Raw genomic sequence first — 27,198 nt, 5'->3', positions numbered from 1 at the left:
ATAAAAAGAGACTTTTTTCATTTATCCCCCTTATTTACAGTGTCATTGCTGCGACTGTGTCATGTACTAACAGTAATGGCTGCAGTATGGACACAACCTCCGCATCGTATGAGTGCCCTGTACATTATATATAACATGAGATGGGGGCCATGAACGGATCTGACTGCGGCTTCAGTAATTACAAGGAGCGTGGCATAACCATATTATCAGAGCAAATAAAGAAAATAAAATTCCCCACATAATAAGCGCACAGAGGACCATCCTGCCATCATACACCAGTGAGCAGCCATAACCTGATCTCACCTACCTGCATGAGTAAATCCATGCTGTACAATCTTGCAGGGAAATTTGATTTTATAATCTTGTACAACAGAGAAATGTCCCAAAAGTATAAAGCCTCCAAGGAACAAAGAGTTGCAGAGTTCTGTGCTACTGCGCTGAAGTTGACGATATTCAAGTTATAAGAAGTCAATAAAGTCCCAAGCAGCAATGAGTTAAAGTCGGCTGTAGATGTAAGGGTTAATATTGAAGGAGCCATTGGTGCAATTTTTTTGTTATTTGAATGCAGGTATTTTAGCTAGAAATAAGTTTTGTAATTGTCTTGGCACCATTTTCTTTCTGTAGCGTCCATCCTACACTGTGCATTGCTGAAAGGAGAATAAGATAACCAAAAATTCATCAGTCAGCCCACTATGATGGTCGGACCGGACTTTGTAACTTTTTTATCTGTGTTTTTCTGAGCTCTTCTCAGACAATTTATGACCACAGACCACATTAAAGTTGAATGTGCAGGCAAATAAAAGGCCAAACAGTGCTACATAGGTAATGAACCCCAATTGCAGAAATATATATATATATATTATACTCTCTGGCCTCCCTTCTAGCACTCTGGCTCCACTCCAGTCCATCCTACACTCTGCTGCCCAACTAATCCACCTGTCTCCCCGCTATTCCCCAGCCTCCCCTCTATGCCAGGCTCTTCACTGGCTTCCTATTGCCCAGAGGCTCCAATTCAAAACCCTAACCATGACATACAAAGCCATCCACAACCTGTCTCCTCCATACATCTGAGACATGGTCTCTAGGTACCTACCCGCACGCAACCTTCGATCATCTCAAGATCTCCTTCTCTACTCCCCCCTTAACTCTTCTTCCCACAACCGCATACAAGACTTCTCCCGTGCTTCCCCCATACTCTGGAACTCTCTGCCGCAACACATCAGACTCTCACCATCAACGGAAACCTTCAAGAAGAACCTGAAGACCCACCTGTTCTGACATGCCTACAGCCTGCAATGATCCTCGGTCTACTGAACCACCGCACGACCTGCTCTACCCTCTCCTACTCTATCCTCACCCATCCTTGTAGACTGTGAGCCCTCGCGGGCAGGGTCCCCTCTCCTTATGTATTTGTGTGTCCCTTCTCTTACACATGTTTATTATATTTGTCTATATTTCCCCTTTTCACATGTAAAGTGCCATGGAATAAATGGCGCTATATAAATGCATAATAATAATAATAATTTTAACCCCAAATAAATGCATTTAAGTAGAAAAAATATTGTCCCCAAAGATCGGCAATCCCTTTAATAACTCACACAATTCTAGCCCCATAACATTTATATTAACATTAGGAAAAAAATCATGTAAGGATCACATTTTATTTCACAGTGAATTTATGTTCCAGGTGCCTTCTGGGAAAAGCGAAGAGTCTCCCTCAGCAAGAAGATCGTTGGGTACAGCCGGGACCAGATGCTTGGAAAGCATCGCCAAACTGCGTGCCTTAAGGCACGCAAATTTTTGCCTCTAGGACATTATTGCAAGAAAGCTTGGCTGATTGACTAGATTGCACAAGAAGGAAAACACACAGTAGATTACACAAGAAGGAAGACACACAGCATGTCAGCAGGATCTAGGAGCAACACAGCAGATGCGACAACCTACATGGTGAGCTACAACATGTGCTACATGTTCACAGATTGACCAGAAGAAGAATCCAACTTCACCTGCCAGAAGTGTAGACTACTGGCCTTTTTAGAAGAAAAGGTGCGGGGTCTGGAAGAAAGAATTGCAACTTTGAAACTCAAAGAAAATGAAGACTTCCTAGACAGAACAGAAGCATCTATACTGGTCACAGAAGTTGAAGAAAGTGTCAGAGAACCTCGAAAAGCAGATGAGTGGAAGCATGTGACCAAGAGAATCAAGAAGACCACACAAGCAAACAAGAAAAGGGCACACAGCAGCACCCAGAAGTGACAACAAAAAGTACAGTCAAGAAGCGAAGAAGAGCGGTAGTGATGAGAGACTCAATACTGAGAGGCACAGAATCAGCCATCTGCAGACCGGACATAAGTGCAAGAGAAGTATGCTGCCTCCCAGGTGCGAAGATCAAGGATGTGACCGATAGGATATCAAAGCTCATCAGTTCCAAGGACGTCTACCCATTTCTTCTGATACATGTTGGCACCAATGACACGGCAAGGAAGGACCTACAGACAATCTGCAAAGACTTTAAAGAGTTGGGGAAGAAAGTAAAGGAACTGGATGCAAAGGTAGTTTTTTCTTCTATCCTTTTAGTAGACGGGCATGGCACCAGGAGATGGAACAGGATCCTTGATGCGAACAACTGGCTAAGACGATGGTGCAGTCAACAAGGATTCGGATTCCTGGACCACGGTGTGAATTACCTGTATGACAAACTCCTCGCCAGCGACGGACTACACCTCAACAAACCTGGGAAACACACATTCGCCAGAAGACTCGCTACACTCATCAGGATGGCGTTAAACTAAAAGAAAAAGGGACGGTAAGAAAAACATTAGACTCGAACATGAAGCCAGAAAATATACTGATGAAGGATATGAGGTGCGGCAACATACATAGAAGGGATGTATGAAAATTTCGAAAACAATCCACAGGGAGAAGATTGGAACAAAACAAAATCCTCTAAACTGCATGCTCACAAATGCCAGAAGCCTGACAAACAAGATGGAAGAACTAGAAGCAGGTAACAGGTAACTATGACATAGTGGGAATAACCGAGACATGGTTAGATGAAAGCTATGATTGGGCAGTTAACTTACAGGGTTACAGTCTGTTAAGAAAGGATCATAAAAATCAGAGAGGAGGAGGGGTTTGTCTTTGTGTAAAGTCTTGTCTAAAGTCCACTTCAAGGGAGGATACTAGTGAAGGGAATGAGGATGTCGAGTCCATATGGGTCGAAATACAGGGAGGGAAAAATAGTAACACAATTCTCATTGGGGTCTGTTACAAACCCCCAAATATAACAGAAATCATGGAAAGTCTACTACTAAGGCAGATAGATGAAGCTGCAACCCATAATGAGGTCCTTGTTATGTGGGAATTTAACTGCCCGGATATTAACTGGGAAACAGAGACCTGCGAAACCTATAAAGGCAACAGGTTTCTGCTAATAACCAAGAAAAATTATCTTTCACAATTGGTGCAGAATCCAACCAGAGGTGCAGCACTTTTAGCCCTAATACTATCTAATAGACCTGACAGAATAACAAATATGCAGGTCGTCGGGCATCTAGGAAATAGCGACCACAATATTGTATAGTTTCTCTTGTCTTTCACTAAGGGGATGTCAGGGAGTCACAAAAACACTTTACTTTAAGAAGGCAAAGTTTGACCAGCTTAGAGATGCCCTTAAAGGGAATCTGTCACCGATTATTTCGTATTTAAGATGTGGCCACTGCCATCAGGGGCTTATCTACAGCACTCTGTAATGCTGTAGATAAACCCCCGATGTAACCTGAAAGAGAAGAAAAACGAGTTAGATTATACTCACCCAGGGGCTGTCCGGGTCTGGTCTGGGTCTGATGGGTGTCGCAGTCCGGTCCGACGCCTCCTATCCTCTAGAGATGACGTCCTCTTCTTTGCTTCCCGTTGCGGCTCCGATGCAGGTGCACTGCTCTGCCCTGTTGAGGGCAGAGCAGAGTACTGCAGTGCGCAGGCGCCAGACCTCTCTGACCTTTCCCGGGAAGCAAAGAAGAGGACGTCATCGCTAGAAGATGGGAGGCGTCGGACCCGACCGCGACACCCATCGGACCCGGACCACCCCTGGGTGAGTATAATATAACTCGTTTTTCTTCTCTTTCAGATTATATTGGGGGCTTATCTACAGCATTACAGAATGCTGTAGATAAGCCCCTGATGGCGGTGGCCGCATCTTATATACGAAAAAATAGGTGACAGATTCCCTTTAATCTGGTTGACTGGGACAATGTCCTCAGAAATAAGAATACTGATAATAAACGGGAAATGTTTAACAAAAAAGCTTTATCTAAAAAACTAATTAAAACTGCCAAAAAGGAAACAGAGAAGCACATTGCTAAGGAGAGTAAAACTAACCCCAAACTGTTCTTCAACTACGAGTAAAAGAATCATAAGTTAAAGTGTAGGCCCCTTAAAAAATTGTGTGGAAAGAATGGTTATAGATGGAGAGGAAAAAGCTAATATATTAGACACCTTCTCCGCGGTATTCACAGTTGGAAATGAAATGCTAGGTGAAATGCAGAGAGACAAAGAAAACCCTACATTAAGGGTCACAAATCGAACCCAAGGAGAAGTGCGAAACTGGCTAAATAAGATTAAAATAGAGAAATCTCCGGGCCTGGATGGCATACACCCACGAGTACTAAGAGAACTAAGTAATGTAATATACAAACCATTATTTTTTATATTTAGGGACTCTGTAGCGGTCTGTTCCACAGGACTGGCACATAGCAAATGGGGTACCAGTACTCAAAAAGGGCTCTAAAAGTGAACATGGAAATTATGGGCAAGTAAGTCTAACATCTATTGTTGGTAAAATATTTGAAGGGTTTCTGAGGGATGTTATTCTGGATTATCTCAATGAGAATAACTGTTTAAACTCCATATCAGCATGGGTTTATGAGGAATAGCTCCTGTCAAACCAATCTAATCAGTTTTTATGAAGAGGTAAGCTATGGAGTGGACCAAGGTGAGTCATTGGATATGGTATATCTTGATTTTTCTAAAGTGTTTGATACCGTGCCACACAAGAAGTTGGTACACAAAATGAGAATGCTGGGTCTGGGGGAAAATGTGTGTAAATGGTGTGGCATGGCGACTGGTCATGAGATTGATTGGCGGTATGTATCGCAGAGGTGGGTGGCCCTGTGATGGAATCCTGGGCGTGTTTTGTTCAGCAGATCTACTGCTGAGGGTTTTTGCTATACATTGGGAGGCTTCCAGGTGACTTGGAGAGATGGGTGGGTCCAGTCACCTACATACCCACCCAAGGGGTGTGTGTCTGAATACCCAAGATGAAGCCTGTATGTGTTTGTGTATGTTTAAGGACCTGTGGTGATGTCATGATCACCTAACAAGTGCATGTGATGTTACCTCACCTGTGGGTGTGGTTAAGGCTACCTAATGGAGCCTGTGTGTTTGGCACAGGTGGCAGTGCTGGCTAGTCTGAGCCAGAGGAAGGAGGCCTGTGAGATACCTCCGGAGTGGACGGTCTGATAACCGTGAGTATTACTAACCGGGGTCAGTGAGAGACGTTGTGTGATACCTCTGAGGACAAGAGGTACCCGGGAGCCTGTTTGGCTGATGCTAACAGGTAACGGAGAGGAATCCGTCTTATGCTGACCAGGGTCAGTGAAAGACTGTGTTTAGGCTATAGAGCCTGCGTGCTGGATATGGCACAGCCTGTGTGCCCACAGGTCTGAGAGAAAAAAGCCCTGTTTATGGACATTGTTATTTTGTTTTGCTGGATCTAAAGGCTGACTTACTCTGTGTTTGTGCGGCTGGGGATATGGAGCAATAAACCCAGGTGAACTTTTAAGAAAACTTGAGTCCTCCTGTATGTTATATTGCTGCCAAGCAAGTAAACCCCAACCCCCTAGTGATCACTACGTCACAATGGATAAGTAACTGGCTTAGTGATAGAAAGCAGAGGGTGGTTATAAATGGTATATTCTCTAACTGGGTCGCTGTGACCAGTGGGGTACCGCGGGGGGCGGTATTGGTACCTATTCTCTTCAATATATTTATTAACGATCTGGTAGAAGGTTTACACAGTAAAATATTGATATTTGCAGATGATAGAAAACTATGTAAAGCAGTTAATACAAGAGAAGATAGTATTCTGCTACAGATGGATCTGGATAAGTTGGAAACTTGGGCCGAAAGGTGGCAGATGCGGTTTGACAATGATAAATGTAAGGTTACACATTGGAAGAAGGAATCAATATCACCATTACACACTGAATGGGAAACCACTAGTTAAATCTGACATAGAGAAGGACATGGGGATCCTAGTTAATGATAAATTTACCTGGAGCAACCAGTGCCAGGCAGAGGGTACCAAGGCAAACAGGATCATGGGGTGCATTAAAAGAGGTCTGGACACACATAATGAGAGCATTATACTGCCTCTGTACAAATCCCTGGTTAGACCGCAAATGGAGTACTGTGTACAGTTTTGGGCAGCAGTGCTCAGGAAGGATATAATGGGACTAGAGTGAGTACAAAGGAGGGCAACAAAATTAATTAAGGGGATGGGGAACTACAATACTTAGAGAGATTTTATAAACCCGTCTGTCTCACTATTAATCCATAGAACTGGAGTACAGAAATAGCACAAATTACATGTATTATAAAAATATCATTTTATTAATCAAAAAAACAAGTCAATTATTTATACAAACTGATAAACCTCCATTGTGGGACACATGAAAGGCTATATACTCCTATAAACCACACAATTCGATTTCATAAGAATGTAAGTCCAAAAGGACTATATATAACATAGGGTTACTATGTCCGCTAATTTATAAGTAACATGCTAAGGTCTGCCCTGCATCACAGAGATCGCATTTAGCCCGGCAACAATACCATAGTCTTAGAAGCCACTACAGCAGGAACATCATTGTAATTAAACCTAATATAAAGCGAACATAGAAACAGCCAATGAGGTATACTGAATAACTCACATGTGTGGAGCAAATGCCACGTGTCCTTCACCCCGACGCGCGTTTTGTCCTCTTCCTCAGGGGGCGTGTGTCAGAGACAAGGGAAGGCGGGTCTTTTAAACAGCCTATTACCAATCAGATGTCAACTAAAAGTCATGTGTCAAACAGCTGATGATCTTCCACATAGCGGTGCGCTACGTCATTAAACCACTACCTTATAGACTTATCATCTTCGGTCAGTGAGACGCAAACAAACCAGTAATCATGGTACTTAGTTACGTGTATGTCAGTTGTCTCATTATTGCCGGGGAAATCAAGGTCTGGAAGCCGGTAAAATAGATGAGCGCGCACAATGGAGATCACTATGCTGTAAAGTACCCTATTCTTGTGCAAACAGAAAATAGTATAATGAAAGAAAATATATATGAATTATCTAGCAATATATAAAATTAATAATGTGCTAATATATTATGTTGAAAATAAGTGCAAATTTCATTAAACATACATTAATGTGCAAAATGCGCATATATATAGAAACAATACAGACTTCATCATACATTATTGTGTGAATGCATATATACATATATAATAAATCAATACAAATTTCATTATGCAAACATCAATGTGCAAATGCATCCATATGTAAGATGAAATCATGCAAATTGAACTATGCATACATTATTGTGCAAATAAACATATATAATATAATAAAATTAGTGCAAATTTCACTATGCATATATTTATGTGCAAATGCGCACATCTATATAAACAAAAAATGTAAACTTCACCGTGCATATATTGGTAGATAAATGTGCATATAAATCTAATATATAAAGCTCAAAGTGTGTATGTATGTGTGTGTGTGTGTGTGTGTGTGTCCGGGATAGGCATCCGCACCGTCACAGCTACAGCCACAAAATTTGGCACAGTCACACGTCTGGACCCCGAGAGCGTCCTAGGCTATGTTGTGAGGCAAAATTTTAACCCCGCCATGTTGCCATGGCGACGCTGATGTCATCATAGGTTGCAAGCCCCGCCGCTCATTATGATGTCATAATGGTTGCCTATGGGATGGGCAGGATGTGTGATGGGTATATGGGCACTGGACTATGGGATGGAGGATATGTATGACGGGTATATGGGCACGGGACTATGGGATGGCGGATATCTATGATTGGTATATGGGCATGGGAATATGGGATGGCGGATGTGTATGCCGGGTATATGGGCATGGGACTATGGGATGGAGGATGTGTGATGGGTATATGGGCACGGGACTATGGGATGGAGGATATGTATGACGGGTATATGGGCACGGGACTATGGGATGGCGGATATGTATGATGGGTATATGGGCATGGGACTATGAGATGAAGGATGTGTGATGGGTATATGGGCACTCGACTATGGGATGGCAAATATGTATGATGGGTATATGGGCATGGGACTATGGGATGAAGGATGTGTGATGGGTATATGGGAATGGGACTATAGGATGGAGGATGTGTGATGGGTATATGGGCACTCGACTATGGGATGAAGGATATGTATGATGGGTATATGGGCACGGGCCTATGGGATCGTGGATATGTATGATGGGTATATGGGCACGGGACTATGGGATGGAGGATAATTATAATTTGCTATAACTAACCACAGTTAGTTACTATGCCCGGGCAGCGCCGGGCTCTTCAGCTAGTTTATAATAAATATGCTAATTTCCTTAAGCACATATTATTGCGCAAATGCACATACAAATACATGTGCAGATTTCATTATACATCTATTAATGTGCAAATGAACATAAAGTAAAAATATAATATAGTGCAAAATTCATTAAATATTGAATAGTGTATCAATATACATATATAAAAAAGTGTAAATATTAATAATAAAATACTTTTTAATATGCATATAAGTGCAAAAGTGATTTAGCCAATATGCTATAAATGAACAAAAAATTAAAATGAAAAATAAAAACTGTGATGCACTAAAAACATCCCTAACAAATTGTATAGGGATATAGTGCTATCACACTACATTATTATGCAAAAGAAAAATGAAGGACACAAAGACAAACACAAACACAAAATAGAATTCTTGATAGAAGTTTTCATCTTTCAGTGAAAGACTGAAAATGGTTTTTCTACTTGCCATAACCAAAAGTGTCATCCACGCATGGAAAAACCTCCAACAGAACTAAATTAAAAATTAAAAAATTAGAAACATAAAAAACAGACCCTTTATAACCCCATATCCCCTAAAAATGATGTATGATGTGATAGCACCTGTTTGTATTGCTATGGTTACCTTAGGGCTTAATTGCGCATGTGTGAGATTTGCAAATCTCATGAGACTTTGACTTACAACAAACGCCGCTTTGCAGTCTGTGACAGCGCTTACAAATAGCGCTATGTTTACTCGCTCGGTCGTAGTGCGCATGCGCGGGACATTTAACTCTCACGAGATCTTGACTTATACCTTAACGTTTGTTTGTTACGCTGTGACGGCGCCTGCGCATTATACTCGAAACTTGTGACGCCATATCCGCCTACCTGTGCGTTTGCACGCTACTAGCTGCCACCTGGCAAGGATTTATCAGTGATTATTTTGACTTAAATAGCTGCTCTACTAAGCAACATTAACACTCACCTTGAGAAAGACACCTGTGGTGTCGGAACGCGTGGGTTACTGTACCCCGCTGTGGCTGCTGGCTCTTTACACAGACGTTGGGGCGACTTTGACTGGACTCTGACTGTTCTGCTTCTGGGTGATGTATTGCACTTCAGTTTGGGGTGTGGAATTACCGCACTTCATTAGTTTTTTCATTTTTGAGCTTTAGTGGCTCTTTTGAATAAGTGATTTCACTCTATGAGGAGCTTGACTTACTACCCAGGTCTTTTCCCTACCGTTTTCCATCCGGTATTTACCAAACACTGCAGGGTTCTTATCAGGGATTATTGATTGTTTTTCCTTGCTGCTTTTTATGCATTTAGCATATTATATTACTACAGAGTTACAATAACTTGTCCAGTCATTTTTGATTGTCTCTTTCTATTGCTCCCACTGTATTGGCTGTATCATATGGAGCTTCATTAATAGCTTGATTGATTTATATTAAATGCCATTATATTCTGCAGCCAGCAGTGTACATGTGGACTAGACTGTTTTTAATTGTTTTTAACGTGTGGTGTTTTTTGCTGCTTTTGTGCAATAAATAAAAATTTATATTTTTTCATAATTGTTTCATGCGTGGTGATCCCACATATATGCATAGTCTGTTTTCTTCTTTTGTTTATTGATCTAATTTACTTGCATGTGGTGATCCCTGCATTAGTATACTGTTTAGGTATAGTTGGATGGTGCCCACTCATTTGAATTTCATTCGGGAGGAGGGGGGCTATAAACCATGGTGCTGTGCTGGGGGGAGGGGGGCTCTATGCCATGGTGCTGTGCTGGGGAGGCTGTGCTGTATACCATGGTGCTGGGGGGGCTGTGCTGTATACTATGGTGCTGTGCTGGGGGGCCATGCTGTATACCATGGTGCTGTGCTGGGGGAGGGGGGCTGTGCTGTATACTATGTGGGGCTGTGCTGTATACCATGGTGCTGTGCTGGGAGGGTGGCTGTGCTGTATACCATGTGGGGCTGTGCTGAATACCATGGTGCTGTACTGGAGGAGGGGGGCTGTGCTGTGCTGTATACCATGTGGGGCCGTGCTGTATACCATGTGGGGTTGTGCTGTATACCATGGTGCTATGCTGTATACCATGTGGGGCTGTGCTGTATACCATGTGGGGCTGTGCTGTATACCTTGTGATTCTGTGCTATCTACCATGTGGTGCTGTGCTATATACTATGCAGCTGTGCTATATACTATGTGGGCTGTGCTATATACTATGTGGCTGTGTTATATACCATGGGGGGTACATTATATTCTATGGGGGAGGCTGTGTTATATGATATGGGGGGCTACATTATATTCTATGGGGAGGTGGGCTGTATTATATTCTATTCGGGGCTACATTATATTCAATGGGGGCAGTATTATATTTATTATATTCTATGGGGAGTTATTGCATCATAATCTATGAGGGGGCTACATTATACTATATGAGGAGGCTACATTCTATTCTATGGGGGCTAGATTATATTGTATGGGGGGCTTCGTTATACTTTGAGGGGCTACATTATATTCTATTAGGGCTGCATTATACTATATGAGGAGGGCTACATTGTATTCTATGGAGGGGCTACATTATACTATATAAGGGGCTGCATTATATTCTAAGGGGGGCTGCATTATACTCTATGAGGGGGCTGCCATATATTCTATGGAGGGGCTGCATTATATTCTATGGGGGGTTACATTATATTGTATGGAGGGGCTGCATTATACTCTGTGGAGTGGTTGCATTATGCTCTATGGGGTGGCTGCATTATACTATATGTGGGCTGCATTATACTGTATCGAGAACTATGGGGAATACATTATACTTTGTGAAGTACTATGGGGTACATTATACTATGGGAAGTGAATTGTACTACATGGATGACTGGCGGTGTATTATACTATATGGAGCACTATGAGGAGTGTATTATACTATACGGAGGACTGAGCAATGTATTTTAATATATGGAGGACTATGAGGAGTGTATTATGCTATATGGAGCACTAGGAGGAGTGTATTATACTATATGGAGGACTGAGCAGTGTATTTTAATATATGGAGGACTATGGGGAACATTATATTATATGGAGGACTATGGGGTGTAAACTGCAGATATGCTGCTGATAACATGATACTGTATGGGGATAGATTGATCCATTAGTGATTGTTCTGTCCCTATCATTTTTTCTCAGACGGTGGAAAGAGGCCGGGAAACAAGTGTTGAATGACATAAATATTGTCAATCACACTCATTTAGCGTCCTGAACTCAGCGCATGTAACTACAATTTAAATGCTTCTGTGTGATGTGCAATATGTTAGCTTTTGGGCCCCATTTTAAACTTTGCCTAGAGCCCCACTTTGCCTAAAACCGGCCCTGCTTGAACCACACAAAAAGGATTTTTTATTACCGACTGACCAGGGCCCGGAGAACTGTTGAGTGTGCCTTTGGTATTCTTGTCTCAAAATGGTGCGCTCTAGGGACAGCGATTAATCTGAAAATTCAAACAGTCGATGAGGTGGTCAAGGCGTGTGTGGTTCTCCACAACTACATAATGGCTAAAGAGCAACCATTCTTTGAACTAGATGAACCATTTGCTAACCCATTGCCAGATTACCAGCATCACCCTCTGAGGGAAGTTGCCGAAATGAGGGATACATTGGCGGACTACTTTGTTTCTGATGTTGGATGTGTGGCATGGCAAGATGCAATGGTTTAATGTTTAAATGGTATGTAATGTTAGGGTCATTTCAATGTTTACCTGTATTTTACATGTTTTATGCTACTGTTGTGAGTTCATTTTCCCCTTCATTACTGAGACCCGAGGAACTCCCTCTTCTGGTAAAGAAAGGTAGTGAGCCTGATTATCAAACACCTGAGGCTGATGATGATGACTGGCTGAGTGGAGTTACTGACTGGATATAAGGCTGCCGACGCCCTTCTGCCCTGCGGGTGATTTCTCTGTGGGATCCTTAGAGACCAGTCTGAATTCCTGCTCCTCTAAAGCTAAGTTTGCTGCTCGGCCTTTTGCTTTGTTGCTTTGACTTGTTTTGCTTTGTTTTTTTGGATTTCTGCCATTCCCTGCTGGGGTGTGCTGAATTCATTTAGCTCTGTCTTCTGAAAATACCTGAGTGCTGATTTAGTTTTTGAAGCCTAGCTCCAGGGCCTTTTTCATATCAGCTTGTTGGCTTATGTCTTTGATAGGGTTTTGGCAGATTGCAGACAGCAGCCTTCCTGTCCTTTCCTGTCTAGGTAGTTTTGGGCCCCGTCTTTGCTCAGTCTATCTTTCTGTCTGTGTTAGTGTTTTCATCTTGCTTCACCGTCATTTTATGTTGGGGGCTGCCTATTGCTTTGGGGTCTGCTCTGGGGCAGTTTAGATTTCCCCTTTCTTTCTTTAGGCCTATGTAATTCTTCGGCTGTGATCGAGGGGTCTACGGCATCATAGGAACCCCCCACGGCTACTGCTAGTTGTGTTGATAGGTTCAGGGGTCTGCAATCTGATAGTTGCCAACTTCTCTGGTTTTCTGGACTTAGCTTGTATTTCTGCTTTTGCCTCCTACGTTGACTCATTCATAACAGCTACACAAAAAAAATTTTGTACAACACTTGTTTACTTTGTTTATGTGCCCATGCTTTACACTTCACTTGTTCTCTATGTGAGTGCTATGGCTGGTTCTCATGAGCTCCATCATCTCTTCAGTCTGCATTATACTTCAACATATTAACGCACACTGAATAGTTGATTGAGGAAATGTACCACATAATTTTACTCACCAGCCCGTGTGAAGAACTACTGCAATCAGGATGCCAAAAAATACAGCGTCCTGACTGTAATAGTACTGACACCTGGGCAGGTGAGTATTGCAGACACCTGACCATTTCTGTTGTTGACCTTTGGGTGGAGGATTATAAGGTCTCTTTGTTTTTTGCCACCTCATAGCTTTTACATGAGAGAAAAAAAACAAAAAATAAAATGTTGTTTCATGGAGCTATGAGGTGGAAAAATAACAGTGTGTATACTTCGATTTGTGTGTTGATGGCGCACAGACGAAAAAGACAAAGACCAAACAGTGATATGGGGCAAACAACAAAAAGTTTTATTTACAAAAATAAAAAATTATGTTTTTTTACAGACTGAGGGGGAAATGTTACTGACCAGGGGGGTGTGCAGATGGGAGGATTGGCTTGGGGTGGATGCTGAAGGGGTTCCAGGGGAAGTGGTTACTAGATGTATGGAGTCTGGGAGATCAAGGATGGAGGTGGACACATGAGGAGTGGAAACATGGGAAGGAAGAGATACATTAGAAGGGAGGGACAAATTGGACATAACTGACACATTGGCAGGTGAGGGTGGTGGAAGGAGCACCACTATCCTTTGCCGCCTCGGTTCCTTTTTCCCTTTTTTCTGTCTCCGATGTGTTGGGTGGCTGCTTGTCCTTCTTCTCCTTGAAGTCGTGGGATGAGAAGGCATGGTGGAGGTAGCGGAATCACGACCCGGTATTTGGGAGCTGGTGGACAGCCTAGATGGTGCTGGAACCTGAGTGATTGTGTCAGTGGATGGTGTTGCTGGATCAGGACTCTAGGTGATTGTGGCGGTGGGAATCCACACAGAAGGACTAGGCGTGGTGGTGGAGTGGCTGTCCGCTGTACTCGGCATGGTGGAGGTGCTGTAGTGGATGGTGGCAGGACTGGGCATGGTGGTGGACATATAGGGGTATTCAGCAGAACTCAGTAGAGTTGTGAACCGGGCAACTGGTGGCACAGTGGGGAAAACTGGTGCCAGCAGGTACAACCGAGTATGCTGCATAGCCTGAACGTATGCAGCATTGCAGGCCTGCATCACATTCAGTTGAAGTTCAGGCGTAAGGTTTTCCGCCATGCCCCATTCAATGGCCATAAAAAAATAATGCGCTGGCCTCTGTATGTCTGTTTCCAGATGGTCAAGTCGCTGGTGGACAGACTGGAAAGTGTGTCAACATGGCTCCTAACACTTTCCAGTCTATCTACCATCGACTTCATGCCATCCTGGAAAACCGAGCTCAATTGGAGAAACTCGGGCATGACTGTCCTGTCCGAGGCCTTCTGCCGTGGTCGGGAAGACCCAACATTAAAAAAAGAGGCAGAGAAGGCCTGGGCCAGCTGCCTGTTCTTCAGCTTGTGACGCAGGCCTACTTGCTGCGTCGCTGGTGGATGGCTTGGACTGCTCCGAGGCTGTTCGTTGAAGGACCGCTCCAGAGGACGAACCAGGTTCCAGGGTGCTGCTCCAGGTGCTGTGAAAAGAATAGGCAAACATTAGTACCACAAAACAATAAATTGTACAAGCGACAACTCCTGCGGAAGAGAAAACATCAGATTAGGGAACACAACACAACGGAATACAACACAACACTTATGTTCTCAGAGCAAGGACGGGCCTGAGTAAAGCCAACATACGGTGATACTTGTACTTCCTGAGCCTTGCTGCACCACCACCACTGCCACTGTAAGCCTTGCTCTGGTGTCTAAGTGAATCCTTTATTGAACGCCCCCGGGTTCTGACTTTGGTCACTATGAAGGGGGATAAAAAAGGGTTAAACAATGCACTTTATGCCGTGAGCACACAACCGTGTGTGATGCGAGAAACTCTCAGGAGTTTATTGCATCACACACGGCTGTGTGCTCACGGCCTTTACAGGTTCACTGGCGCGTCAGACCACATTGCAATACTTACGAAAGTCCTTTCTGGCTCTTGGCGTAGCGTTGTCCCATTCATCCATCAGCTCTTTGGCCACCTCATTCCACTGCCGCCGAAGAACCACAGTGTCCGAGTGGTCATGTTGACGGGTGTCCCACAGGGCGACTCTCTCCTGCACGAGGGAGATGAGGTCATTGTCCATCATCAACGGAAACCTTCAAGAAGAACCTGAAGACCCAGATGTTCCGACAAGCCTACAGCCTGCAATGATCCTCGGTCTACTGAACCACAGCATGACCTGCTCTACCCTCTCCTACTGTATCCTCCTCACCCATCCCTGTAGACTGTGATCCCTCACGGGCAGGGTCCCCTCTCCTTATGTACTTGTGTGTCCCTTGTCTTACACATGTTTACTATACTTTTCCCCTTTTCACATGTAAAGCGCCATGGAATAAATGGCGCTATATAAATGCATAATAATAATAATAATAATTGTCAGTGTAGTCCTCCTCCCGTTGTGGAACCTAGAAATGAAAAAAAACATTACTGTTGTCATCAAGATAAAACAAGGAAAATCCCCCCCACCCCACCCCCCAAAAAAACGCAGAAAAACTAGCAACACTCCAAGAAAAAAAACAATAAAAAGGCCGAAAAACTAGCAACACTCCAAGGAAAAAAAACATAAAAAGGCAGAAAAACTAGCAACACTCCAAGAAAAAAAAAAACATAAAAAGGCAGAAAAACTAGCAACACTCCAAGAAAAAAAAACTTACACACCGTCTGCCCACCGGTCCTTGTGCCTCCCTCTGGTCCTGCTCCTGCAGCACCGGATCTTGGACACTTGATGAAGTGTTCTGTAAAAGAAAAAACATGATTTTTGCACAAAGGTACTCACTTCTGAATCCTGTCCTGTCTGCTCAGGGCTAGAGGCCTTGGTGATGAATGCTGCAAGAAAGAGACAGAACATTACAGACTGCAGGGAGTAAAATAAAGACACAGAGACATTAGGTTGTATACTTACATTTGGCTTGAATTCAGTGATGTCTTCTCTGCTCTTTCAGTCTCCAGTGTCTGTAGAGTAATGGACAATGACTTCCCAGCCCCTCTTTTTATCTATGTTTGTGTGGAGGATGGCTAACCAGTGTCTAGACAGGTTTAATCAGGAAAAACACATGTGTACGGAAACGCTAGTGAACGCGTGTACTAGCGTAAGCATGCATTCTCATAGACTGTAATGCATTCTTACGATGCATTCCTTACACAAGCGACCGCATGCGTCTGGCGGCGGCAAATTGCCGCCTCCAAAATTGCAACATGTTGCGTTAGCCGCAGCCCGCCGCAAAACACAAAACGACTCATGTGTGGTGAAAAGCGGCTGAAAGCAATAGAACGCATACACCTGCACAATGTTATAAATAGGAAAACACGACACATGCGAATGAATGCGGCATAAACGCTGCAAACACAACTGCAAATGTGAATCCAGCCTTAAAGGGAAAATGTCCAGATAATCCTTTCCTAAAATAAGCACCACTAGATCTGCACAGCCTCTGAATCTGATACAAACAGATGTATGTGGTCCAATGAGTGTTCAAATTCCTAGCAGGAAGAGATATTTTCTCACATTTATTGATGACTACTCCAGATATACAATCACCTACCTGCTTCTCAGTAAGGATGAAGTTCCACAGAAACTTGAAGAATATCTTGCTATACTTTAGTGTTTAACAAATTTGGAAGAATGACAAAAGTCCTACGTGCAGAAAATGGAACCAAATATACAAGTGGTAAGGTGCAAACCATTTTGAAAAAGGATGGAATCGTGTTCCAGACTATCATTCCATACAGCCCAGAACAAAATGGCATTGCAGAGAGAAAGAACCGTAATCTCTGTGAAAGTGGAAGAAGTATGTTTGATGCGAATCTACCTACAACGTATTAGGTAGACGCCATCAGGACAGCTTGCTATTTTCAAAACAGAGTGCCAGGTAAAGCCACAAATAAAACTCCATATGAGCTATGGAACTGCGAGAAGCCTAACCTGAAGCACCTCAGGATATTTGGAAGCAAAACATTTATGTATGTTCCTAAAGAAAAACATTCCAAGTGGGAATCACATGCAAAGCAAGGAGTCCCCAGGTGTGCTATAGCGAAACTCAAAAGGGATACAGAATCCTGCACTCAGAGACCAACACAGTAACAATCAGCAGAGATGTAGTGAATGATGAAAACTCTATCGCTCAAACTCCATGAAGTTACACCAGTTATTCAAACTAAGAAGCAAGAACAAAAATCTCAATCACCAAACCCAGACACCGAAAAGGAAAACACTGAATTGTGGATAAGGTCTGAAGCCATCAAGGAAGACACAGAAGAACCAAGTCAACCTCCAGTCAGGAGATCAGAAAGGCCAAACAAAGATGCCTTTCTTATATGGTCAGAACACTTTCTGAACCAGAGCCATAGTCATGGCAAGAGATGCAAAAACTGACTGTCCACGAGAAGGAGAAGCGGATAAATGCCGCTAATGACGAAATGGAGTCCCTTCACCAACTCCAGACATGAGAGCTTACTGAACTACCACAACGAAAAAGAGCTATTGGATGTAAGTGAGTCTTCAAAAACAAATATGAATCAGAAGGTAAAGTTCACCAATTTAAGGCAAAAGTTTGGTGAAGATTATGATGCTACATTTTCTTCAGTTGTGAAACAAACCACATTCAGAACTTTAATGTCCGTAGCCGCAGTTCAACAGATGACAGTGAGACATTTTGACATCAAAATAGCCTTCCTACATGGTGACATTGAAGGAGAGTTGTACATGAGCCAACCCAAGGGATATATTAAAAAGGGTGAAGAGCACCTTGTTTGTAAAATGCAAAAATGAACTTAAGCAGTCAGCAAGAGCTTGGAACTCGAAAATGAACAAAGTTTTGATGGATGAAGGATTTAAAAGATCTCAAGCTGATCCATGTTTGTATACTAAAAATGTAGTGAAGGAGTGGATGTATGTTCTCCTATATGGAGACAATGTAATCATGTCTCATCAAGATGAAAAAGAAATTGCAAAGCTAGGAGAAATTCTCAACCAACGCTTTGAGACTAAGGACCTTGGAAATATGACATATTTGGGAATCCAAATTCAGAGAGAGGAAGATGGGAGTTTTCTTCTCAACCAAAGCTCTAAAATTTCTGCAATACTAAACCAGTTTGGAATGTCAGGAGCCAAAGGTCTATCAACACCACTGGATCTCTCCTACTTAAAGTTGAAAGGAGAAGATCTGCTGCCCAGCAATGAGAGTTACAGACAAGCAGTGGGGGAGGTTCTGTACATAGCAACCACAACTCGTCCGGATATCACAGCCACAGTTGGAATTCTCTGCCGACGTGTAAGCAAGCCATGACAAAGAGACTGGAACGCAATTAAGAGAATTCTTCAATATCTTAAAGAAACTCAAAGGTTAAATCTTAAGATATCTACATCAAGAGATCTCACTCTCACAGGTTATGTGGATGCAGATTGGGCTGGAGATTCAAGTGATTGGAAATCAACAAGTGGTTACTTGTTCAAGTTAGGAGAAAATTCAATTTTTTGGTCCAGCAGAAAGCAAGTGTCAGTTGCCTTATCTTCTACAGAAGCAGAATATACTGTATGCCTGCTTCTTATGCAAGTCAAGAAATAATTTGGTTGAAAGATTTCGGGAAGCCATTAGCTCAACCAACAGTTATCTATGAGGATTACCAAGGATGCATTAAACTTGCCAGCAGTGAGAAGATTAGTGCAAGGACTAAGCACATTGATGTAAAACATTACCACTTACGTGACTTAGTGGAACGTGGTGTACTCGAGTTTGCTTATTGCAAGTCTGACAAGATGATAGCTGATGGTATGACAAGGCCATTATCAAGAGCCAAGTTTGTGGACTTCAGAACTGCAATAGGACTAACAAGATAAGTAGTTGTTCATTGGGGGTGTTGGAATATGTTTGGCGCAACAACTCCATTCCTGTTTATGAGTGTACAGCTACTAGATTTATATGCTGCTCATAGTTAGAACAAAAAAAACTCCCAGAGGCTCACATAGGGAGAGCATGTGACTGTATTTCCTGTTTTTCCTGTATCTGTGTATGAGAGAAGCAGTCTGCTGCAGATGCTGCACAGATAGAGACACACAAATGATTTATTCCTGATCTATTAAGCTTTTCATATATTGTTCCTGAATAAAGAAGCTCTGTTGTCACACGCTTGGAAAGTATTCTGAATAATCCTCTGCCAACACGTCTTATGGTTTTATGTAAGATATAGGCATATGGGTGGAATGTGTGAACAAATGGGATACGGCTCCCTGTCTTCGGGATTGTAGATACTGTATCGGATGCATGGACTCATTGAGTAAGTTGGTGAGATAACCTATTTCCTCAAACTTGGAGCGCGTCTCGTCAAGTCTTTGTGTACATCGTATTGTGTCTGTTGACCCTTTGAAACTGTGACTTGGGAATGGATCTTTTCACAGGAGTAGGATGAGAACTGATGAAATATACAGTAGCTATTTTGATCTGTGGGCTCTGTATAGAGGTCAGTAGAGATGAGCGACTTTGCCTTTTTTAGGGTCGAGTCGGGTTTCATGAAACCCGACTTTCTCAAAAGTCGAGTCGAACGAAATCGGCCGACTATAGGGAAAAGTGGTGAAACATGAAACCCAATGCAAGTCAATGGGGAGAAAAGTCGGCAGTGAGTGAAGTACTGTAAACACACCTGGCATGAATTTTAACCCTAGAGGCGCCAAAATCTCTCTCTCTTCTCTCTCTCCCTCTCCCTCCCTCTCTCTCTCTCCCACTCCCACTCCAGCGGCGCTCCCGCTCCACTTCTCTCATTGGCTGAAAAAAGTCACGTGCAAGCATTCGGCGAAACCCGACTTTGGCGCTTGGGTCGCCGACCACATGGCCGACTTCCCAATGTGATCGGGTTTCGTTTCATGAAACCCGACTTTGGCAAAAGTTGGTGACTTTTGAATCTGACCGACCTGTTTCGCTCAACTCTAGAGGTCAGTGGTTAACTTCCCTCCGTCGTGTTTGCATACCAGGGTATCCAAATAATTGACCTCCCGTTTGCTCTTTGCCACTGTAAAATTAAGGTCTGTATATATGATATGATGTATCTACTTGCTTATGCTGCTTTACTAACTCTGGTGTTCCTTTTAACAGAGTCGATTATATTGAAAATCTACATGCAAATGTTCTTCTTCTTGGTCCCTCCATCAGATCTTTCTCCCTATGCGACTTTAGTCTCTGGCTTCCACTTTTTGATCTCAGGTCTCCATCCATTCTTTCTATTATCCAGCTGCCTGTGACCATATTCACATGCACTCCATACAACAATCGCTCACACAATATCTCAGGCACAGCAAGTTGTAATGTGACTAGACCACAGTGGAACGCAAGTCCTCATAGTGTTGGAATGCACGCTTAATGGTAGTCAGAGTACTGGAATGCATACTGCGTACACTTCCTGTCGGGGGAACGCAAGCAAAATCATATCCGGTAACGTCACTTCGGCCACATGCACTCAGACAACACCCGCCCATAGTACACATACCACTTATAACTAGTAGACTCTCAGCCTTACCTACCTACAGCGGGCATCCCGTACCTCTAAGGGACACATTCCCACTGCCACAACTGGTAAGCGATATCTGACATTGCTAACTACCTTTGTTTTATCGCTGATTAAACTAACAAGTATGGTCATTTTCAATTGACTCTGCATGTAGGATAACTGGTGGATACCGTATCCATGAACTAAATTTTCAGATATTAGTATACAATAGGTGGGTTATCCATATTTTATTTACCCACATTATGATTTTATTGTCCACCATACATTGACTTTAGAGTCCTTTATAGGTCACAGGACCACCTGCCTTCGGATGCCTATACTTCATGCCTCACACTGAATATAGGTGGGTATATTCCTCCGTATGACCCCCTCACCACCGGGCATTCCTTATGATACAACCTTTCTTTTGGGACTGTTACACCTATAGCAGGACCCTGTTTAATCTGCCTTCACAAATATCCAGCAATTCTATTTTTCCCAGCAGTCGGGTAGGCTTCCATCCTATATTCTTATATGCCTTTATTCTCCTACTTCTATTGAAATCACAGATCATCAACACCAATTTAGCCATTATTATCTTGATATTACCTCCATGATCACTGTACTCATATTGTATGTTATTTTCTGAATATTATTTTCTTTTTCATTTTCTTTGTTACCATGATATTATTGCTTTTGTTGTATCTTAATACAATGACATCTAATTGTATGTATACATCTTTAGTACACTGAGGAAGGTCGTTGTATGACCGAAATGTTTGGATTGTACCATTTCTGGATTACACTAAAAAATATTTTGCATCAAAGATACCTAAGTTGAGTGCCAAGTTTATTATATTCTACAACTCAGGATATAGTCACATAAGGCCTTTACTCCCGTTAGTATCTCCATTGAGGCTTTTGTTTATAGACCTGAAAACGTGATTTAGACCCCTTTAACAGATATATTCTTCCTTTCCAGACTCTTAGAGAGCAGTTTAAACTCCCACTTAGGACCTACTCCTTATACTTACAAATCCGCCACCTGGCCTTAACTTTATATAAAAGCACAACGTACTCTACCTCCACTCCCTGTGAACGACTGTGTAAAGGGAATCTTCTGCAAAGGGTTTGATCACAGACATTTATAATATACTGTTCAGTTCGCCATGAGACCCCCCTCCTAAACATGCTTACATGATTAAGTGGGAGAGATACCTGGGGAGGGAACTTCCGCTTCCTATCTGGCAGGTCATATGGTCTAAGGCAGCTAAAGCGGCACCATGCATAATACCAAAGGAAAATCAGTACAAGATACTGATGCCTTGGTATCATACTCCCGAGGTTTTACATAATATTTACCCTACCACGTCGGATAGAGGCTGGAGATGCCTGGGGGCTGTGGACTCATTGCCACATATATTCTGGGATTGCCAGACTATATTCCCTTTCTGGAAGAGGGGACAGGGGTTGATTTCACAAGGGTTGAATGTAGAGATTCCTCCGGATCCTGTGATATACTTGCTTAATGTTCCCCCTGTACCTATGAGAAAAGGCCCTGCCAGGCTGCTCCTCCATATCCTAACATCGGCAAAGTGTCTAATAGCCTCGTACTGCAAGAAAAGGTCAGCTCCCTCCATGAAAAAACCCAGGATGAAGATTAAAGAAATGAGAAGTATGAAGAATCTTACGGCCTGTATTAATAATCAACTTGCTTTGTTCAATTGCATCTGGACTCTTTGGGATGACTATGTCACTAAGCTAGCCAATTGATGTTACGTGTCTCTTTTCTTTCTTTCGTGTCATTTTCCCCTCCCTGACTTTTTCCCTATCTCTTCCCTGAACCCCACCTACTCTTAGATGATGCATTAGACGTTTGACCTAATGTTAGTAGGAGCAGCAGTGCTGGGCACTGTGCCACTGGAAGAAGCATCTAAATTGTTTTGCATTGTTTTGCATAATTTTGCTACAACTATACTTGTGTTCATGATGTTATTTGTACAAGAAAATAGAAAATCTTTCAAAAATAAAGTTTTTAAAAAAAGAAACGTAATTCAGGTGTATCCGTCAACAGGACCATTGACTTTTAAGTATATGAAGTCACGTTGTGCTCTGTCTGACCTCATTTTCTACAGTGTCCACCTTTTTGAGGTGGACCCAAAAGCGCAGTGGACCTCACTTTTCTGCCTGCTTCAAAAAGGCAGACACAGACTACACTAAGGTCAGATAGAGCACAAAGTGACTCCATCTGTTTCATTAAAGTAAGTCGCTTTGTTGGCATCTGGACCCGAATTTTCAGGTCTTCAGACGAAAACCCAAATAGAGCCACTGACATGTGGCTAAAATGTAATATTAGCATATCCTCATACAGCAGTGTGCCAAAATCCTCTCTCTTTACATATACATACATTTCACACTACACTCTGTGATGCTAGTGTCTGCCACAGCAATGCCTTCCCTAGTAGAGGACCCAAGACCATATCCCCCAGCAATAATGTGTCAGGGTTAATTTCACCCAGGCACCGTGTCACCGATATAACAGGAGGCTACCTAAGCACCAATGTTCTGAACACAAAGGTTACATTAGTAATATTATTTGTGTCTAAAAGAATAGCCAAAAACATATATTTGGATAAAGCATGTAAATAACATATTAAATAGCATCACTAATATTGCACTTGTGGTTTCTACACCTTACAGCTGGACCCTTTGATTTGGCTAAAAAAATTCAAACAACTGCAAAAAGAATAAAGATTAGATAAACTAAATGGCTCCACATATAAAATCGCTCTGAATCCCGGAGTGGGAATTTGTTTTCACAGATACAAAAATTAAATTAAGCATTGCTGTAAAACGCTCTCCGAGGCAAAGTGCTAGGTACGTAAAGTAATATGGGGGTGCCGAGAATAGCATTTTTACACCGACAGATAGGAATTAGCCTTTTGCTTTTGTCAATAGAGGGGTCCCCATTGAGGCACGTATGGACATGGATGGTCCTAACGACAAAATCCACTGGCAGCAGAGTGGGTAGCACTGCTACCTTGCAGCACTGTGGTCCTGGGTTTTCCGTCGAACATGGGCAACGTCTGCATGTAGTTTGTATGTTCTCACTGCGTTTGCGTGGGTTTCCCATGACTTTCTCTTACATGTCAAAAACATATTGGTATGTAAAGTGGCTTTTTTTTCCATAAAATCACCTGTCTGGGATAGGGAAATTATACATTGATATCCAGTTTGGACAGGGACTGGAATAAGTGGTGATAAGCCATGTGTAGGGCTGCTGTATGGCACATTCACGTTTGTGCAGAATTATTTTTTGAGGCATCCCTGGTTCTATAGGGATATTATTTGTAAGGATACCGAAAATGTTCATTTTTTATTAGGTTATAAAAGGAGACTTTTTCATTTAACCTCCTTATTTAGAGTGTCGTTGCTGCAGCCATTGTCATGTACTAACAGTATAGACACAACCTCCGCATCGTACGAGTGCCCTGTACATTATATATAACATGAGATGGGGGCCATGTACGGATCTGACTGCGGCTTCAGTAATTACAAGGAGCGCGGCATAACCATATTATCAGAGCAAGTAAAGAAAATAAAATTCCCCACACAATAAGCGCACAGAGGACCATCCTGCCCGTCATACACCAGTGAGCAGCCATAACCTGATCTCACCTACCTGAATGAGTAAATCCATGCTGTACAATCTTGCAGGGAAATTTGATTTTATAATCTTGTACAACAGAGAAATGTCCCAAAAGTATAAAGCCTCCAAGGAACAAAGAGTTGCAGAGTTCTGTGCTACTGCGCTGGAGTTGACGATATTCAAGTTATAAGAAGTCAATAAAGTCCCAAGCAGCAATGAGTTAAAGTTGGCTGTAGATGTAATGGTTAATATTGAAGGAGCCACTGGGGCTAAAAATTAGTTTTGTAATTGTCTTGGCACCATTTTCCTTCTGTAGCGTCAAGGCTACACTGTGCATTGCTGAATGGAGAATAAGATAACCAAAAACCCATCAGTCAGCCCAATATGATGGGACGACCAGACTTCATAACTTTTTTATCTGTGTTTTTCTGAGCTCTTCTCAGACGATTTATGACCACAGACCACATTATAGTTGAATGTGCAGGGAAATAAAAAGCCAAAGGATGCTACATTAGTAATGAACCTAAATGCATTTAAGTAGAAAAGAATCATTCCCAAAGATCGGCAATCACATTAAGAAGTCAAGCAATTTTACCCCCTAACATATATATTAACATTAGAAAACAAATCATGTAAGGATCACATTTTCTTTGACAGTGAATTTATGTCTCATGTAAATAAAATTCAGGTTGATTTAGTTCATATTAAAGGGAATCTGTGATCAGGATTGTGCTCAGTAACCTACAGACAGTGTCAGGTCGGCGCCGTTATGCTGATTACAGGGATACCTGGTGATGAAATCTGTCTTGTGGTTGTTGTTATTTTCAGTTCTGAGTTAATGATATGCTCATGTCCTGAGGCGGCCTGTGGGCGGGGCTGTGGGTGGAGCTTTATGTGGTGCTCTGATTAGGTATTCATAATGCAGGCTGCTGATGGGTCACTGATCCCTCACTGACTGCCCCCAGTTTACATAATGAATATTATATGTACATACTGGAAAAAAAAACCTTCTGCAAGCAGGTGCTGGCCGTGGTACCTGTGCTATAGCATAATCGCATGTGTAATGTGCATATAATTATTATGGTTGAGGTTATCCTGATATTTAAAAAAAAATCTATTTGAAAATGGCGCCCGCTGTGCCTGTGCAGTAGCAGCTATGAGGGTATATAGAGGTGATCCGATAGCTCCTACTGCACATGCGCCGAAGGCGCCATCTTACCAGAGAAGAAAAAAAATGTCCTCCTCCAAGATGTCGCCGCCAAGCCTGCGCAGTAGCAGCTATTGGATCTTATCTACACACATGGTCAAATTGTTGGTGCTCTTCATTTAATGACAGAAAAACCCACAATGGTCACAGAAATAACTTGAATCTGACAAAAATAATAATAAATCATAAATCTATGAAAATGAACAAATGAAAGTCAGACATTGCTTTTCAACCATGCTTCCACAGAATTTTTTAAAAAACAAAACTCATGAAATAGGCCTGGACAGAAATGATGGTACCCTTAGCTGAATATTTTGTTGCACAACCTTTTGAGGCAATCAATGCAATCAAACGATTCCTGTAACTGCCAATGAAACTTCTGCACCTCTCGACAGGTATTTTGGCCCACTCGTCAAGAGCAAATTGCTCCAGTTTTCTCGTGTTTGAAGGTTGCCTTTTCCAGACAGCATGTTTCAGCTCTTTAATAAATTTGCAAAAATTTCTACATTTCTGGGTTTTTTCTGTCAAGATGGGGTGCAGAGTGTACATTAGTGAGAAAAAAATGAACTTTTTTGAATTTATCAAATGGCTGCAATGAAACAAAGAGTGAAAAATGTAAAGGGGTCTGAATACTTTCCTTACCCACTGTACATAACCTGAACCACCATCAGTTCACGGTACATCAGTTGTAACGTTCGGTCAACCCCATATTCCTTTGTATACCATGAACCTACAACTCCCAGTATGTCCATAAAAATGGAGATACTGGGAGTTGTTCTTACCAGTCATCATCAGTCTGTGAACCATACAGGAACCACGGTACTGAGGAGACGCAGGCAGGATCACAAATGAGCATTTACATCTAGGTATCTGACCTGTGATATCTTCTCTGATTAGAGTTGTTTTCTTTCTTTAAGTCTCCATCTTGTCTAGATGCCATGATGACTCTTCTCATCCACAGCTCATCTCTGCAGACCTCCACCTTCTCCGGTCTTCTGTAGCACATCCTGACACAGTGCCCATTACAATGCTCCTGAATAAAAATATCTGCCCTACACTGAGCCGCGGTATAGACTACTAACTCTCATAATGCTCCTCGCAAGAAATATGAGCTCACACTCTACCCCTCTTATGGTACATGACCTCCACACTGTCCTCTCTTTTTTCTGTGCATATGGGTAGAAAAGATCCAACTTCGACAGCATAAAATCATAATGTCTATATTGGAGCCATTTAAAATGAAGGCAATTGTTGTGACATAATGGTATATAGAGCCTGGGTGTGGAAGGTGCCAAAAAGATGGAAAACTGGACGCATGTAGTACACCTGCAATGTTCTTAAACTCAGGAAGGAATGGTGTACGAAGGAACAGGTAGAGACCTGTTCACATAGGAGGTGAAGAACCGCAAGGCAGGGGTGAGGAGCTGCAGTTAGCA

At 42.4% G+C, this 27,198-nt stretch overlaps 1 protein-coding gene across 1 annotated transcript in view; it reads right to left on the bottom strand.

Annotated features, from left to right (window-relative positions):
* LOC141073754 (olfactory receptor 6C1-like) overlaps positions 1-26,768 on the bottom strand; it is a 38,174-nt gene extending 11,406 nt beyond the window's left edge. The window contains exons 1-4 of the mRNA XM_073561157.1: positions 26,638-26,768; positions 15,348-15,526; positions 15,071-15,184; positions 14,645-14,907 (exon numbers count right to left, since the gene is read on the bottom strand). Coding sequence (XP_073417258.1) covers positions 14,645-14,907; positions 15,071-15,184; positions 15,348-15,526; positions 26,638-26,768 — 687 coding nt within the window. The remainder of the gene's footprint in view (positions 1-14,644; positions 14,908-15,070; positions 15,185-15,347; positions 15,527-26,637) is intronic.
* Positions 26,769-27,198: the final 430 nt, after the last annotated feature.

This window comes from Dendrobates tinctorius, unplaced genomic scaffold (assembly GCF_039654945.1).
Source record: "Dendrobates tinctorius isolate UK_male_01 unplaced genomic scaffold, ASM3965494v1 ptg000315l, whole genome shotgun sequence".
Lineage (NCBI taxonomy): Eukaryota > Metazoa > Chordata > Amphibia > Anura > Dendrobatidae > Dendrobates > Dendrobates tinctorius.
This window is presented reverse-complemented; position numbering and strand designations above follow the sequence as displayed.